Raw genomic sequence first — 15,557 nt, forward strand, 5'->3', positions numbered from 1 at the left:
TTTTGGGAGATATTTTATTAATGTACAATTTTATTAGCGATGTACAATAGACATTTTAATTCTCTATTTATCCTGTCTCCTGGAAGCTTGGTAAATGCTTGTTTGTATATAAAACTACACAATGCTTTTTCATGAGGACCAGAAACTGTGAAAATATAAGTGCTACAGTATATTTTGTAGTGATTTAACACGTTGTCCAGAAGAGTTACCAGCCACTTCAATGCAGGACTTCTAAAAATATTTCTGATCAGTTCAAATGCATCTGTTCATAAATAATGATTGGTTTGCTCATGTCCATTATACTGCTAAGTACAAATGTCTCCAACATAAGATACCGTTTCAATACATTTTTCCACATGGACAACTAGATAATTCAGTCATATTTACTTTTTAACAAGGCTAATACAAATTTACAAGAAAAGTAACTTCAAAATTTATTCAGAATAATTATTTTTTCAACCAGAAGCTTTACTTTGGACAACGCAGAAGTATATTGCAAGTGACATTCTGCAGCAGAAGCTGGAGGCTTGAGAATAACAACTAAGAAAGACTAAATATCAGCAATACACACTTCTACAAGAATTGTGACCATTCTGAATGTTAACATTAAAGATCAGATGCTTCAGTTTGTGCGCCTGTCAATCAAAACCTCCACACGAAAGAAAAATTAAAAATTTCCCACAGAACACAGTATTTCAGAGAACATGTTAGACACTGGCATGACATTCCCAGATCAAATTGGCAACTGAAATTTAACATCCACATGAGCTTGTTTTGCTAAGCTTACTATTTCAGACAGCTTCACCACCTGAAAAACAGAAAATAAAAACTTAATTTCAAAGCAATCGGAACTTGACTGAGCTGGATCAATCTTTTTAAACAAAATAATACCAGGGAATCATCAGTAAGGTATCAGAGGGGATTACTATTTAGCTCAGTACTTCTTAATCACTTTTAAATGAAAGATAATAAAGTCTTCTAGAAAACATCTCATGAAGTTAAACAAGTCTGCTTCTCATAACAAAGTATTTTGATAAAATGCTAAGTTTTAAATTTTATGTGCTACCTTGTTATTTTGCGAGGTGTTGAGATGGCAACTCGCAAGAAATTCTATATATCTAGAAGCTATTTCTCCTCTGAGTTTTTGTTGCAAGCACTTCTGGATCTTATTTTGATACCTTAAGGAGCCTCATCTTCTCCTGCATAACAACTCTGAATTCTCTGAATTATTTCCTGCTTAAAATGAAATGTTATAACGAAGTAAGTGGTTCTTTGGGAAAAAAAAATTTGTAAGTTTCCCCGTGACACCAAGTCCACTAGGTATCTTCTAACTTTTTTGCTATACACTTCTAGTACAACTTTCTTTTCCACAAACAAAGCAAAGCAACACACGCACAAATCAGTGCATCTGAACATTTGAATATCTAATTATCTTATGAGGCCACATAATGATCAACTATCATTTCACTGAAATACAGTGCACACTGAAATACAGTGGTTGATAAAAGAAAGTGTTACATTGCATTTTTCAGCCACCTCAATTTAAGTATTTTCTCCCAACTAATAAAGCTAATGTCTTAGTCATTCCCCCACCAATGGGAGTGACTGACCTGATCATTGATCCAGTTTTGGTTAGTGCGGTTTAATAGATTCTGACTGCATCATTGCTCCCCTGACAAATTATGCACTTACTAACTCGTAAAATATTTGATTCAGGCACTGGTAGTAACTGGCATCGGGATTTATCCTAAGCTACCTGTAGTTGATTGAATGGAGTTTTGACTTTTCAATACTCTGCAACAGATGCTATGTTCTGAAAAGAATATTCATAACCAGCTATCTTACCATTTTTGCAGCTTCATCCAAGTCATCACACGCAAGGATTTTGAGGCCACTAGCTGTTATTAAAGCTTTGGCATCATCAACTCGCGTACCTTCAGAAAAAGATAAAATACCACTCTTATTGAACAGGAGAATACTACCACTACTACCTACTAGTCTCATATTTCTAGGAAGCCTGTTCCAAAAGTTAGTGAATAAATCTAGAAAACTACATTAGCAGTTAAAAAGCAGGAAGTATCTTTTTATTAACTTTCCAATCCTCACCATCTAAATTCAAGCTTTGCCTTATTTCTCCATAGACTTCAACTCACAGGCAGCTTGCTACACAGTATATAAGCTCACTTTTACTTGTGACACTTGTGAATTAGAGAGAAATATATTAATATATATATGAAGCACACTCACCTTGCAACCGTACCACAATAGGAACTTTTAGCTCCAAATCCTTTACTGCCGTAACAATGCCTTGTGCTATAACATCACATCTCATAATGCCACCAAAAATATTCACCAGAATAGCCAGTACCTACAGAATCAATGACAATATTAACATTAAAAATGGCCAGAGACACATCAGATGAAAGTAGCACACAGCCTTCAGTCTAAGGATAATTCAAGCTCTTTAATTGTATTAAGGGACTCTGCAAAAGACAGAACATTCCTGTTCTATGGAACATGAGCAACCAAAGTACAGTTCTGTATTGTCACATACAACAGAATAGTTACTTCAGAAAACTGTATTTGTCAACTATTTATCTTTCCATTGCTAACAGTACTTCATCAGAGGTAACCCCACACCAGTAACTCCACATACTGAGAACAGGAAACTTTAAAATTTCATACACAAGACCCTGTTTACACAGTTTACCTAAAAGCCAGCATGCTTAAAGATAAGCTATTTGAAATACATTTTATTCAGGAGGATTAAGCCAACAGTTAAGGGACCTCAAGTGGTAGAAAGGAAAGGTAGAAAGAACCATGGTCAAAGAAGAAAGATGACACAAAGCAGGAATCAAAATGGGTAGACAGCCTTAGATGACAGAACAAACAGAACATTGCTGTGTGACTGGTTCATGAACAGTAACTTGGTTCCCATGATCTCACACTTAAGACTAGCTCATCTGTGTAGCATTGTTCTTCCTCCTCCTACTCATGGGCAACTTAGACTGGCACCTCAGAAGGCTGCTCCAAACAAGCCCTGAACTGAACCCTGAGCACAGTCTGTGACACCGGTGGGCTGCACTGCTCTTTGAGTTTCAGCAACAGGAATCCCAGCTATAGTCATTGTTTTTAATAAAATAGTGAGCAACTGAAAGAAAGCAGAAAGAAAGAGCTGTCTTAAGAAGTCTGTTTGGACACCCGCTGTCCACACATCAGCAGAGAATTTGCATTGCAAAAACTTTTCCCAAATTAGCAACCCTCAGATTCTTCCTTGTTTCTTCTCTTCTCTCTGTAATTTGGGTGCTCAGTGACTGTGTCCCATTGTCCCCTCAATTTGCTGGAAAATGTGAAGAAAGAACAAGGCTTATGAGGATGGGCTGATGGAGGTGGGGTGTTTAGCCTGGAGAAAAGGAGGCTCGGGGTGGGGGGGACCTTACCACTCTCTACAACTGCCTGAAAGGATGTAGCAAGGCAGGGTTCTCCCTCCTCCCAAGTAACAAGCATTAGGATAAGAGGAAATGGTTTCAAGTTGCACCAGGGGAGTTTTAGATTGGATATTGGGAAAAATTTCTTCACCACAAGGGTTGTTAATCATTGGCACAGGCTGCCAAGGAAGTGGCTGAGTCACCAACCCTGAAGATATTTAAGACTTGTAGACATGGTGCTTAGAGACATGGTTTAAGTGCAGGACTGGGCAATGTTAGATTTATGGCTGGACTCAATTTTAAATGTCTTTTCCAATCTAAATGATTAAATGATTCTGTAACACTCTTGGAGTGCGTTACAGACCCTGCATTTGAAAATAAGTCTTTTCAATACGAAAGAGACTAAGCTCCTCCGGAATATCCCTCACTATTTGTTTCTGGACCTTTCCAAAGATGAGCAAGTTGTACATAAAATTATCATGCAAAAGTAGCATATCATTAGCAGGTCTTGCAAGTCATTCCCACATTCTAAAGTTACCCCTTTTAAAATAGTTTTCTTTATTTTTAAAAAGCCCCAAACTGCCAAGATCCCCCTGGGATAAGCATCTCTATGTAGATCATCAATCCAGCCTTCACATTATTTCTGTGGAAAAGCTCTTCCTCCAGTTTTAACCAATGTATTATTTTAATAATATTCAAGCACTTCTGATAAATTTTTAATAGGATAAATATTAAATCCCTTCCAAGCCCCTTACAAAGTTATTTTATCTTGCATTACATATAACCAGTACCTTAAAAACTTGTTTGTGCACATCACAGCAAATATTCATCTCTACCATTCTACGCAAAACACAGACCCAGCTGCAAAACTGGTCCAAAAGAAAAACAAAACTGGAAGACCAACTGAATACCGCTTTCTGTTTAAACAGCAGACAGTGTGAGTTTCTGACTCCAAGATTTCTGGAAATATTAAAATACAGCTGTAACTTCAACCAGCAGACACAAAAGTGTCTACTCAGTACACAACCAAAACCCCTATTATTTAAAAAGGTAAAAAATTCCATATATTATTAGGCCTCCTTCATCTGCACCAAGATAAAGCTAAAATTTCCATCTTCTTTCTTTGTAGTTCTGTGCTTATAAAAACATGTTTTCCAAAGAACATGCACTAAGCATTGTCTTCTAAATCACAGCCTGTTTTACCACTGTGTAGAACCTTGATATGCCAACTCTTCCCTCACCTTTTTATCAGAAGTAATAAGCTTAAAGGCTTCTGTCACTTGCTGCGCTGTAGCACCACCACCAACATCAAGGAAGTTTGCTGGAGTTCCGCCGTGAAGTTTAATTATATCCATTGTGGCCATAGCTAAACCAGCACCATTGACTATATGAGAATAAAGATAACATTTAGGAATTCAGTTTATAAATCCATTAGGTCATTTAAAATTCATTAAATAGTTCATACCTAAGCAGCCTATGTTTCCATCCAACCCTATATAGTTGAGATCTGCTTTTGCAGCATCCTTGTCTCTTTGGTCTTCCTGAGTCCAATCCTGCATATCAAAGATCTTCTTCTGACGATAGGCTGAATTGCTGTCAAAGTTGATCTTTGCATCCATACACATCACTGAAAGGGAAAAAAACCCACCAAAAAAACTTACCATCATTTAATATTATAGTAACAATTCAAATGCTACATGAATGTGTTAAAGTATGTTAAGTCAAACTTGGCAGCTAGGTCATGCAATCCAAACACAAAGTTTTGCTAAAAAGACACATGTACTACTGTCAATAAATATAAGATTCTCTCCAGTTTCCCCATATAATCAGTTATGCACAAAAAAAGGAAGATAACTATTTCTTGAGACACTCTAAACCCAAAAAAGCTTACAAGCTGTTTGATAAATCTGAGCAAATTACGTTTCCTCTGATCACACTACAGCCTGGAAAAGAATGAGGGGAATGCACCACAAGTAATTAGCATAAAACTAATCCTTAAAGAAGGTCTTTGAGGTTTTTTTAATCCATTTTAGTTTTTGCTTTTACAATAAACATATATAATGTGTGCATGACAGTAAGCACACAGAAACATGATAAAAGAGTGCCTGAGTTGGAAAATAAAATGTTAGGAAAAAATACACAGAAGTAAATTTACTTAAGATTTAGCAAGCAGAAAACCTACAGTATTCTTTACATCAGAACTAATATTGTAGCACTTCATTTCTATCCCTCAGTGAAAATTATATAAAAATAACAAGGCACTAGAAACAGATGGAAAAGACTGCGCTATATTGATCACTTAAGCATTAGAAAAAAAACTACACAAAAAAACACCCCAGTGACAGTAATAATGAACACTTTGATGAAAGAGGTACATTCATATTTAAATTTCAGACTGTTGTATGTGAGTTCAAGCACAAATATTCTCTACAGGCTTATTTTTTTGCAGAGTGGAATCGGCTGTGATTGAACATTAAATAACTATTCTGCAATTGGATATGCTAAAAACCTCATAAACATCAAAATATTACTTAAATCCCTACAGTCTTTCCATACATCACACTCCATCAGTTATCCTAATGCCTGAGTCATAAAGGCAGAAGATTTCTTGTAGTTGCTACTATTCTGGTTACTATCACAGTACCAATTTTGGATACATGCGGTGGCTCAAGTTTCAGTTTATGAATTTTGAAAAGACCTGATTTCCAGGAATGCCTTATGCTGCATAGATGTGCTCTTTATTAAAAAAATTAAAAATTAAAAAAGGAAGTTACTTACACTTAAGATCATACTTAGCAATTAAGAGCAGATTCCTACTATATTTAGAGTTGCAAATTTATCTGCTTTATTAAATTTTTTTCAACATACCATGTTAATACTAACTCCTCTTCCTGTATACAGCTGAAGTTTTAATCAGTGTGAAGCAACCTAGATCTACAAAAATATCAAGCTGTTACATGAAGAGTATGAATAAGAAACATTACCAACTCCTGATGCATCTTCCACCATAGGATTTATTTCTATCATGGTAGCATCATATTTCAGAAAGAGATTATATAATTTGATCATATTTTCAGCTGCTTCATCAACCAGATTAGGAGGAAATCCCATTTTCTGGGCAAGCTGAAAGTAAAAGAATGGTTATTGTTAACTCATGTTAGGATGTCTCAGTTTAGCTATTATTTCAAGTCATTTGAATTTGTAGATGTAGAACCTGCCCTGTCTACTGGAGGAAAAAGAACAAACTCACTCTTTGGTTTGAATGGATTGTTTTCAATACAGAGCACTATACTTGTCCTAAAAAAGAGCTAATAAAAATTTATCATGCTATGCCTTCGCACAGCTGTATAAAAGCTAGATAAAGTACTGCCATGCAGTTGGATTTACACTGATTCACCTGAAAATATTTAAATATTTAGTTCAAAATTGTTTCAAATAAGGATTTAAGACAACTCATCAGGCTGAATACACACACTCTTTATAAAAATTAGAAGTAGCTTTCCCATCCTCACTAATGTGTACTTTCCCACATGAACAATTTACCCTAACAGCTTGTTCCTTTTTTATGCCTTCTACTATATCGATGGGCTCCTTAATTATCGCCTCAGGATTCTCTGCAGCAACATCTTCAATATTAACACCACCATGAGAACTGCCTATCAGCACAGGACCCTGGAACAAAAAGGGGAAAAAAAAGCATAAGTAATTTGATACCACACAATTGAAACTTAGCTCTTCCCATAAGATACTTCAAAGCAATAAAACCTTTTTTGTTGAAAAATTTAGTGTAGTTACTCACAACCTCCATATAAAACCATTTAATAATACTTTCCAAATGTTAAAAGTGTGTGTCAAGTCCACTTTGTTTCAACAAGGAAAAATTTCCTCTGTAAAGCAGCAGCAAAACAATTAACACCAACATACTGTGTTTAAGTTTTGATAGAAAGATTCAACTTCATCATCACTTACATTTTATCTTTTAGGTGTCACCAAAGAAAGTGTAACTACATTCTCACCTCCACCTTCTCCACTCACTCCTACACAAACACAGATCAAATGCCAGGCACTCAATTATTCATTCTGCCATGCTCCAACCCCAAGGACATATGGAGATCTACAGACCTCAGTGATAAATTACTGCAAACCATACCTGTTCAGTAGGATCACAATGTCCAGTAACTAAATCCTTCACTGAAAGTAAGTTGTAGCAAAACAAAACAGTACTCAATTATTCATTAATAAAAGAAATTAAGAAACCAGAATTGACAGCATTTGCAGCTGAGTTTATTTTTAAAAAATAAACAAAAAATCTCAACAAAAACATGAAAGACTCCCTACCATGGAACCTAAAAATCTCTCCTCCAGTTCACAGTAAAGACATACTTGGATCCCTTCAACCAACCTTCCCTTGTCACCACCCATGCGTGGATTATGGCCATGGGTGTACTAAGGCAGCATTTCCTATCAGCAGAACTGAAAGATTAAACAGCCTTATAACTGTTGACAATTAATTATAGAAAATGTGACCCTGGTTCAGAGAACATGCTTAATAACCACACCACTCCCCTCCCATTACCATCCTTCCAAATGGAAACACACAGCTTGCAAAATATCCTTCATCTAATAGCAATGTTCAACTCAATGAACATTCGTGGATATTCTTATTTTGAACTGTCAGTAAGCTACAAACTGATCTTAAAATAAGACATCATTCCATAGAATTGACTAATGTGAACAGTTTTGCTTAAAACACAAACCCCTGTTGGCGAATAATATCCAAGTCATAAAGTTCCATTTTCAGCTACTTTAATCATTTTTCCCCTCCTTAAAGGAAGAGGTTTGCAACAACATCAGGAATAAACAGTGTGTGCTATTTAACCTTCCCACTTCCTTCTTTTGAAAGGCATTTCCTCATCCTAAACATCCTATACAAGTTACAGTAATTACAAGCACATCTAAAAACATGACTTATAAAGCCACAGTAAAAACAAAGCACATCTCTACCAAAAGGCAACAACCTACACAGTATGATCAATATATGCTAGTAAGATTTATCTTTTATACAAGACCAAGAACAACCTATGAAAATGTTTCCTTTATCTAATTTGCTACAATCAGTTACAGTAAATTTTATTTCCATAAGCATCACTGTTTATTGCTTACACAATTTTAAGTCTGAAATACACTCATTTACAGCATTTTAACGCCACCTTGTGGTGCATACGGTAACATTTGAATCTCCCTTTCCCTATTCCAGCACACATCACAATGGAGGTGTCCAAGTCACATAATTCAACACAACTGATACTTTCCTATCAAAAATAACACTACAGAGGAAGAAAAAGGACGGCAACCAAAAAGAAAAAAAATTAAAAGTAAGACTAGTTTTCTCATTCCTCCACAGAAAATTATTTCATTCATACTTAAATATCCCCTAATCACCAAAACCAGTGCCTCTGCAAACTCTTAAGCATCTGAACAGACAAAACTCAGTTTTTCTCAGCTTCAGCAAAAAAAGTTCTAAGATCTGTTCCAAATCCTGTCTTCATTAAAGTTACTTACGAATTCATATTCTATGCTCCAAATAGAACACTTGCCTGTCAGAAAACACTGACACATTTCAGCAATCACATTTGAATTGTAGCCTAAAAGACTACATACCCACACATACAGCCCATATATGCAGAAAAGACTGGCTTTCATTTTCCTGAAAGATATGAAGACAGACCTCTAGGCCCAAATCTTCTTACCAATTTCCTGGAAAGCATTCGTTTAAGAAAGCTACTAGCACTCTCAAAATCAAGGGACACACCAGTGCACCTCTGGGAACCTTCACACACTGGAGAAAAAGGATGCTGGATTTACACAGGACCATTTGCTCTTCCACAACACTGTCACTTATCTTGTTTCTGACACTCAAAAATAGAGTATAAATGCACATAAATACATATAGCTGTGCTTTTAAGCTAAATTGCATAATCTGGTAGGCAAATGCAAGTCAAAACCAAAATGAAAATTACCCCCTTATTCTACCCATCTCCCATTTGGCTGTGTGACTCTGAACTTCAGCTGGGGCTACCAATACTCATTTATTATTCTGTAAATTCAAATTGTAGCATTACACGTTTACTGCATTTAAAAACAAAAAAAATCATATAGTCAGATACGCTGGAAAACAAAATTTAGCTTGTACACTTCTGATTTTCAAAAACAAGTGAACAGTAAACATTTTTGCTGATTTTTTTTAATTCAGTTGTAACAAATTAATTAGCTTATTTCTATTTCTGATATTACTCACTTGAAAAGACCTTTCCATTGTTATTGCAAAATAGTACTCTCTCCTGGGATATCTGCGTTCACAGATAAATACTTGATTGCATATCCTGCCCTTCTCTCCTGTTTGCTTGGTAAACAACTTCTTTCCAATCATTTGGGAGGAGACAGCTTTTGCTTCTTCTGGACTAGAATAAAAGAAGCACAGAAAGTGACAAAGAAACTGCTGTAAAAACAGAAGTAACATTAAAAAAGTCTTATCTAATTTTTGTTATTTTAAGGTTAATAATTAAAACCCTGGTTTTAAAGAAAGCAACAGGTTCAATCCATAATGTGAAATGTTGATGTTTTTCCACTTGGTTGGATAATTTAGAAAGAACTTACGAAAAAACTATTTTCACTCCTCCTTTGAGACCACCTTCAAATGTTCCTTTTCCTCTACCCCCAGCTAGGACCTGTGCTTTAACCACAATATCCTTTGAACCTGGAACAAAAGAAAACCAAAAAAAATTGTCGTCAATGACTATAAAACAAATTGCTTCAGGTAAAATAACAAAGGCTGCTTTAATTTTATCCCACTTTCTGCACACCCACCATTCAAAACACACCCATGTGAATCGAAGACTATATTGCAATTCATACAAATATTCCAAAAATCTCAAATAATCCACAACTTGCAGCTTTAGGCTGTTCTGTGAACAAACTTTGGTGAGTTATTATCCAGAAATGCAGGTGTTCCAATCATCTTTAATACATGTTGGAGTCATGTATGATTAATCACCCAATAAGAAATTGTTAGCACCTCACAGATTATTAACAAGATGAAATTGAATATCTGACACACTGTATGCAAGGTTTTCCTCAAACAACTACAAATACCCTGTACCTGTAAGCCATTACCCTCCCAGCAATGATATGTAACTATAGCATTTACCCAAGTCAGCTTGCCAGGTCTACTCTGGCTTCCATCTGGCACAGCACTAAGGCATAATCTTGAGTGCTTTGCAGAAGTCAGAGGACTAAACAAACCCACTATTCTTCCTAGGGTAGGCAAAGTAAGCCCTTTAGTTGGCTTTAACTGTTTAAAAATCCTTTACAAAATATTCTTCTAGGTAGGGGAAACTGGGTATTTGAGTTTAAAAAGTAAAGCATGAGAATATGACAAAAATCAACTGGGATACTCTGAACTGTCACTGAAAGACATAAAAGCAAAGAAAAATAGTTCATCAAGTCATTTAAGGTGATAAAAGAAAAAAAAATGAGGTTCTGAGTTATTACTCAAGTTTGCTTACACAGAGTACATACAGCAGCGAGACTGCACGATGTTAAGAACTGCTGCATTGACATTTGTTCAGCACATCCCATTTTTTCTCATGCCACCATCAGCTGAGCCAATCTGATCTTTCCAAGCCAAAAAAGAACTTGCTGTTCCTTTGGCTGTCAAAAGAGATCCATGGAAATGCTTAAGAAAAATTACAGTACTCAAGCAAAACTAGCCACTACATAAACTGATGAAGGTTATGACAGGCACAAAAGTTGTGTTGGTTCCTATTCTCTCCCGAGTCCTGCCTAGACTGACTGGTGAAACTAAACTCAAACTGTATCACAAGCTAGGGTGGCTATAAGCAGAAGACTCAAGTCACGCCTCCCAATTAGCTATCTGTTGATATTACTTCTTGAACGTCTATCTAACAAGAGATCTCTGAATTCACACATGATTTTAAAGCTCTCTTGTGAAATAGGCATGAAGGTTATAAACACATAAGTATATATTTACTTACAAAGTAAGTATATTGCAAGTATATTATACAAGTATGATTTACTACAGTTTGTGATTCTAATATTTAATTCAGTTCCTATTTTTTACAGGCAAACAAGTTAACATACTTTACAGAAGTCACACATGATGACTTTTATGCAATTACTTTAAGTACAAAGCTTGCTTTCCATTTCTTACACTAAGTCCATAAGATAAAAAGCTGCAACTACAGAGAAGTTTTCAGAAAAGCTATGAGGTTCACCCACAGGCACCTTCTTTGTAAATTATCCCTCCTAGCAACAAACACCAGAATCTGAACAAGTCAAATGAGATCCCAACTAAAGCTCTGGGAAGATCTCAGCTGGAACATATTTAGCTCTGGGCATGAAAGTGAATTGGTAACTAAGATGATCACTGAAATTAAGTGATTCCCTTACAAGAAATGAGCTTAGCACATCCATAAATCTATCAAAGGAGAAGAAAGCAGGAACATGACTACAATCTCCAGTCACACCTGTGACGGACAGAGCAAGAACACATGACTACATGTACATCATTCATTCTGGTTTCTGCTCTACCAGCCAAAAACAAAGGCCATCTACCAAGGAAGTCAGTTTTTTAAAAATTCAAGAAAAAAAGACCCTTCTTTACACAAAATATAAGGAAGCCTGCCAGGAGATATGAAGGAATAATAGAAGAGTCAAAAGAACTGAGCAGAGGTATTTTCTCTGATATTCTTCAGACAAAAAATATGAATGCTGAGGGGAATGAGGAGTAATGGACTGCAGAAAATAGGGAGGCTAAGAATTGACCTAAACAGGGCACTGTTCTTTTGTTCTTAGGCACAGTAGTGGGCTGCATGCACCACTACCCTGATCCTGGAAGATATTTCTTAAAAATGTTATTACTATGATGCATTATAATATTTTGTCAACATACAGACATCCAAAAGAGCGTGAGAAAAACAACTTATGATTTTTCACAATCAGTTTTGCCCGTAACCTCATTGCACTAATCTGTATGCAACAGATCACTAATGCTCTGTAAATTGTTTTCCTCTACCACTGCAAACTAGCTGTTTGATTGCATAAACAAGTTCAAGGTTCATTTGAGCTATGTTTACAAGCAATTAAGCTACACAGATGTACTGGAAACAAACTTAATATAGTACATCCCAAGAAATCCATAATCCATCATGCAAGAAAGTTCACTGTTTAATATACATTTTATCCCACAGCTCCTATTGAAAATTACTTTAATCCAAGAGGAAGTGTTTGGTCACACACCTCATCTGCAGTGTTCCAGCAGCAGCACTGTCACACAGTCTGACACAACAAGAACTGCTGATAAACAGTAACCCAATGAAAAAATCTGGAAACCAGCAGCTACCATAGTTTTCTACTCAGTATCAACAGTTGTGCCCTTGTTTTCTGCTTACGTGGCTTTGAAATACTGCTAGGCTTGTGTTTCAATAAAAAATAGCAGTTTCTGCCCTGAAGCAGCTAACCCAGCAAACACATGCCAGCAAACACACCACCACAGAATTCCCATCCTGCCTCTAGCCCTCAGCTTTTCACTCCAGCCTCACTTCTTGTGCCAGTAGAGGCACTTGTGCTATCATGCCTTGAAGCATATCAGAACAGCGATTCCCTGAAGGCAAAAGCTTATCCAGCAGACAGACAGTGCTTCTGCAGACTTGTGCACCATGTCACAGGCACACATACACAGGAACTTCAGTGAGCAGGACTTCAGCTTTCAGCAGCAGTAACAAATTGTAAAGCCTTAACACAGGGCACTGGAACACCAGTAGAACTCATCTGGGCAAGCAAGCTAAAAGGTCAATGCACAAATCTCTGAACAAGCATTTTTGGTAAGCATCACATTTCCATGTTAATGGCAGTCAGCCCTAAAAGCACATCTAAGTACAATAGCCTGAAAAAACTAGGAAACGCTTAGAAAATTAAGAGTAGATACCAATGAGAAGAGGTGTCTGAAATCAGAACACTGACTTAGCATTAATCTGTTCAGGACAAGGAAAATCTATACATTTACTAACACTACAGTTATCACCTTCAACAATCATTTATGAACTAGACAGTAAAAGTTACACAGTCAGCAAACAAACCCATCTTCACTTCTATCAATACTAATGCCTATATTTTAGGAGTAATTTCTGATTCTATAATTTAAGCTTTCAAACTGGGAGAAAGATCAATGCATGCAGGCAAGCAGAAAGACATCCATGTAAAATACAATCTTCAAATAAGCTTATTAAGTGACAAGAAGGGTCATTGTTCCACTGTATCGCTGAAGTTTCTTGTGCAAGTGGAAAGTCCAATGATTACAAAAGACAGTCCTGATTAAAATGTTCTGCTTTACAAGTTCTCATTTTGACTTTTGTCAAATCACATTAATTGCCACTTCTCTGCTCAATACTATCTGTAGCAGAGGTACTGCTTTCCTCGTATTACAGACACCTTCAGAACAACTAAGCAAGCCTAATCTATTCTGACAAGACCGACAACAGTAAAGGGCAGTGACAGGTTAGTAACTCAAGTGTCAGTCAAGTTCTCAACTACCATTCAACTGCAAATTTATCCTGGGAGAGACAGAGACCTGTAACTTTTGCTTCAGTCTGTGTTTCAAAGTTCTTGTACCAGAAGAAGTAACCCTCCATTTATAACACAAGCTAATTTTTTCTTGTTGCACAGGTACAAAAAAAAAACTAAGTTTAAACAATACAGGTGTATTTACTGGCATTAGGAAAAGATAGGTTTGTAACTAACAGGAGTGTCAATATAAATAATATTCTGACCCTAATTCTGTCAACAGAGCAGAAAATTTCTTCAGAGTACACTGCATTTATTAGTAAGTACACCTATTGGGAATTTTAACTTCACAATCACATTTTTTCAGCATTTGAAACTTTTGAGCATTAGAAGACTCATTGCATGCAAATCCAAAGTATAACTATTGAAAGAATTATGTGCCAGGGATCATCATACTTTCACTGAAAGGACCATACCAGTCAGGAGACTGAACAAGATGTTTCGCTATTACAAAATATCTTCTACACTAATACTTCCTGACATTAATCAACTGCATCAAGTTCATTATCAGCTCACAGGACAGGTTTGGTTTTGTCAACAACTTAAGTCGAGCAATTAAAATACAGAGGTCAGAATTTGAATGTGCTGGTTATACAAATCTATTTTAATTAACAAATTATCACCAACAATATGTTTTGATATTTTTACTTCAAAGGAATGAAGTGCTACAGAAGAAAGCAAAGGCTGAAATAAAATATAAGATTCAAATGCCAAAAAAATAACATTTGCCAGAATGTAAGTAAATGTTTGGTTTCTAAACTACTACTGCTGTTTATCTAGAGATTTTGACCAGGTAAGCAGGAACATAATTGCATGACTTTTTTAACACCTGGGGGATTTCTGCTTAAGTTTGCCACCTTAAATCATCATCTATATCCTAGAGCAATTGAATAAATCCTCTGGAGTTTCAGACAACCTAAAAGACATCAGGAACATAGACAGATAATTGACCAACAAGGAAAACTGATAATAGCAATCAAAAAAATACCATAAATAAAAGTATGACAGACATGAGTTTTCACTGTGACATAGACCAGAAAACCCCAAAAACCTAAATCAGACAGCCAAGGTGGGTGTGGCACACACTGAGAAAACCATCCTAGCTTTTTGCCACAGTGCCTGGAATATGTTTTTTGAAGAGCTAATAAAGAAAAAGCTAGCACTATACCTAGAAAATAATTGCACACATTGTACTAAGCTTTGATTTCTGACTAAATCAAGCCTGGGATCAAAAATTCTATTTTTAAATCTACCCAGGTTCACATATTACTTTTTGAAGTTTTTTAACAGATAAAAGTTGTATGTTTAAGCAACAGACAGAAAAATAAATAACACTGAAAAGTACTTAAAAGATGTTAGTAACATTGAAAAAACTCTAGAAGGTCTGAAAAAAAATAATCTATTAATCTCATAACTGTCAGCAGGAATACAGCCAAACCAATTAATGGAGCTATTCTGTAGAATGCATGCCAAAACAGAACATTCTTT

At 36.0% G+C, this 15,557-nt stretch overlaps 1 protein-coding gene across 2 annotated transcripts in view; it reads right to left on the bottom strand.

Moving 5' to 3' along the window:
- The window catches only part of SUCLA2 (succinate-CoA ligase ADP-forming subunit beta), a 27,412-nt gene continuing 11,855 nt past the window's right edge, over positions 1 to 15,557 (bottom strand). For both annotated transcript variants that reach the window (XM_072929049.1, XM_030272539.4), the window contains exons 3-11: positions 10,086 to 10,185; positions 9,727 to 9,889; positions 6,972 to 7,100; positions 6,413 to 6,551; positions 4,894 to 5,055; positions 4,670 to 4,812; positions 2,248 to 2,368; positions 1,846 to 1,934; positions 1 to 808 (exon numbers count right to left, since the gene is read on the bottom strand). In XM_072929049.1, coding sequence (XP_072785150.1) covers positions 734 to 808; positions 1,846 to 1,934; positions 2,248 to 2,368; positions 4,670 to 4,812; positions 4,894 to 5,055; positions 6,413 to 6,551; positions 6,972 to 7,100; positions 9,727 to 9,889; positions 10,086 to 10,185 — 1,121 coding nt within the window. In that variant the 3' untranslated portion in view covers positions 1 to 733. The remainder of the gene's footprint in view (positions 809 to 1,845; positions 1,935 to 2,247; positions 2,369 to 4,669; positions 4,813 to 4,893; positions 5,056 to 6,412; positions 6,552 to 6,971; positions 7,101 to 9,726; positions 9,890 to 10,085; positions 10,186 to 15,557) is intronic.

This window comes from Taeniopygia guttata, chromosome 1 (genome assembly GCF_048771995.1).
Source record: "Taeniopygia guttata chromosome 1, bTaeGut7.mat, whole genome shotgun sequence".
In the NCBI taxonomy this organism is placed as follows: domain Eukaryota; kingdom Metazoa; phylum Chordata; class Aves; order Passeriformes; family Estrildidae; genus Taeniopygia; species Taeniopygia guttata.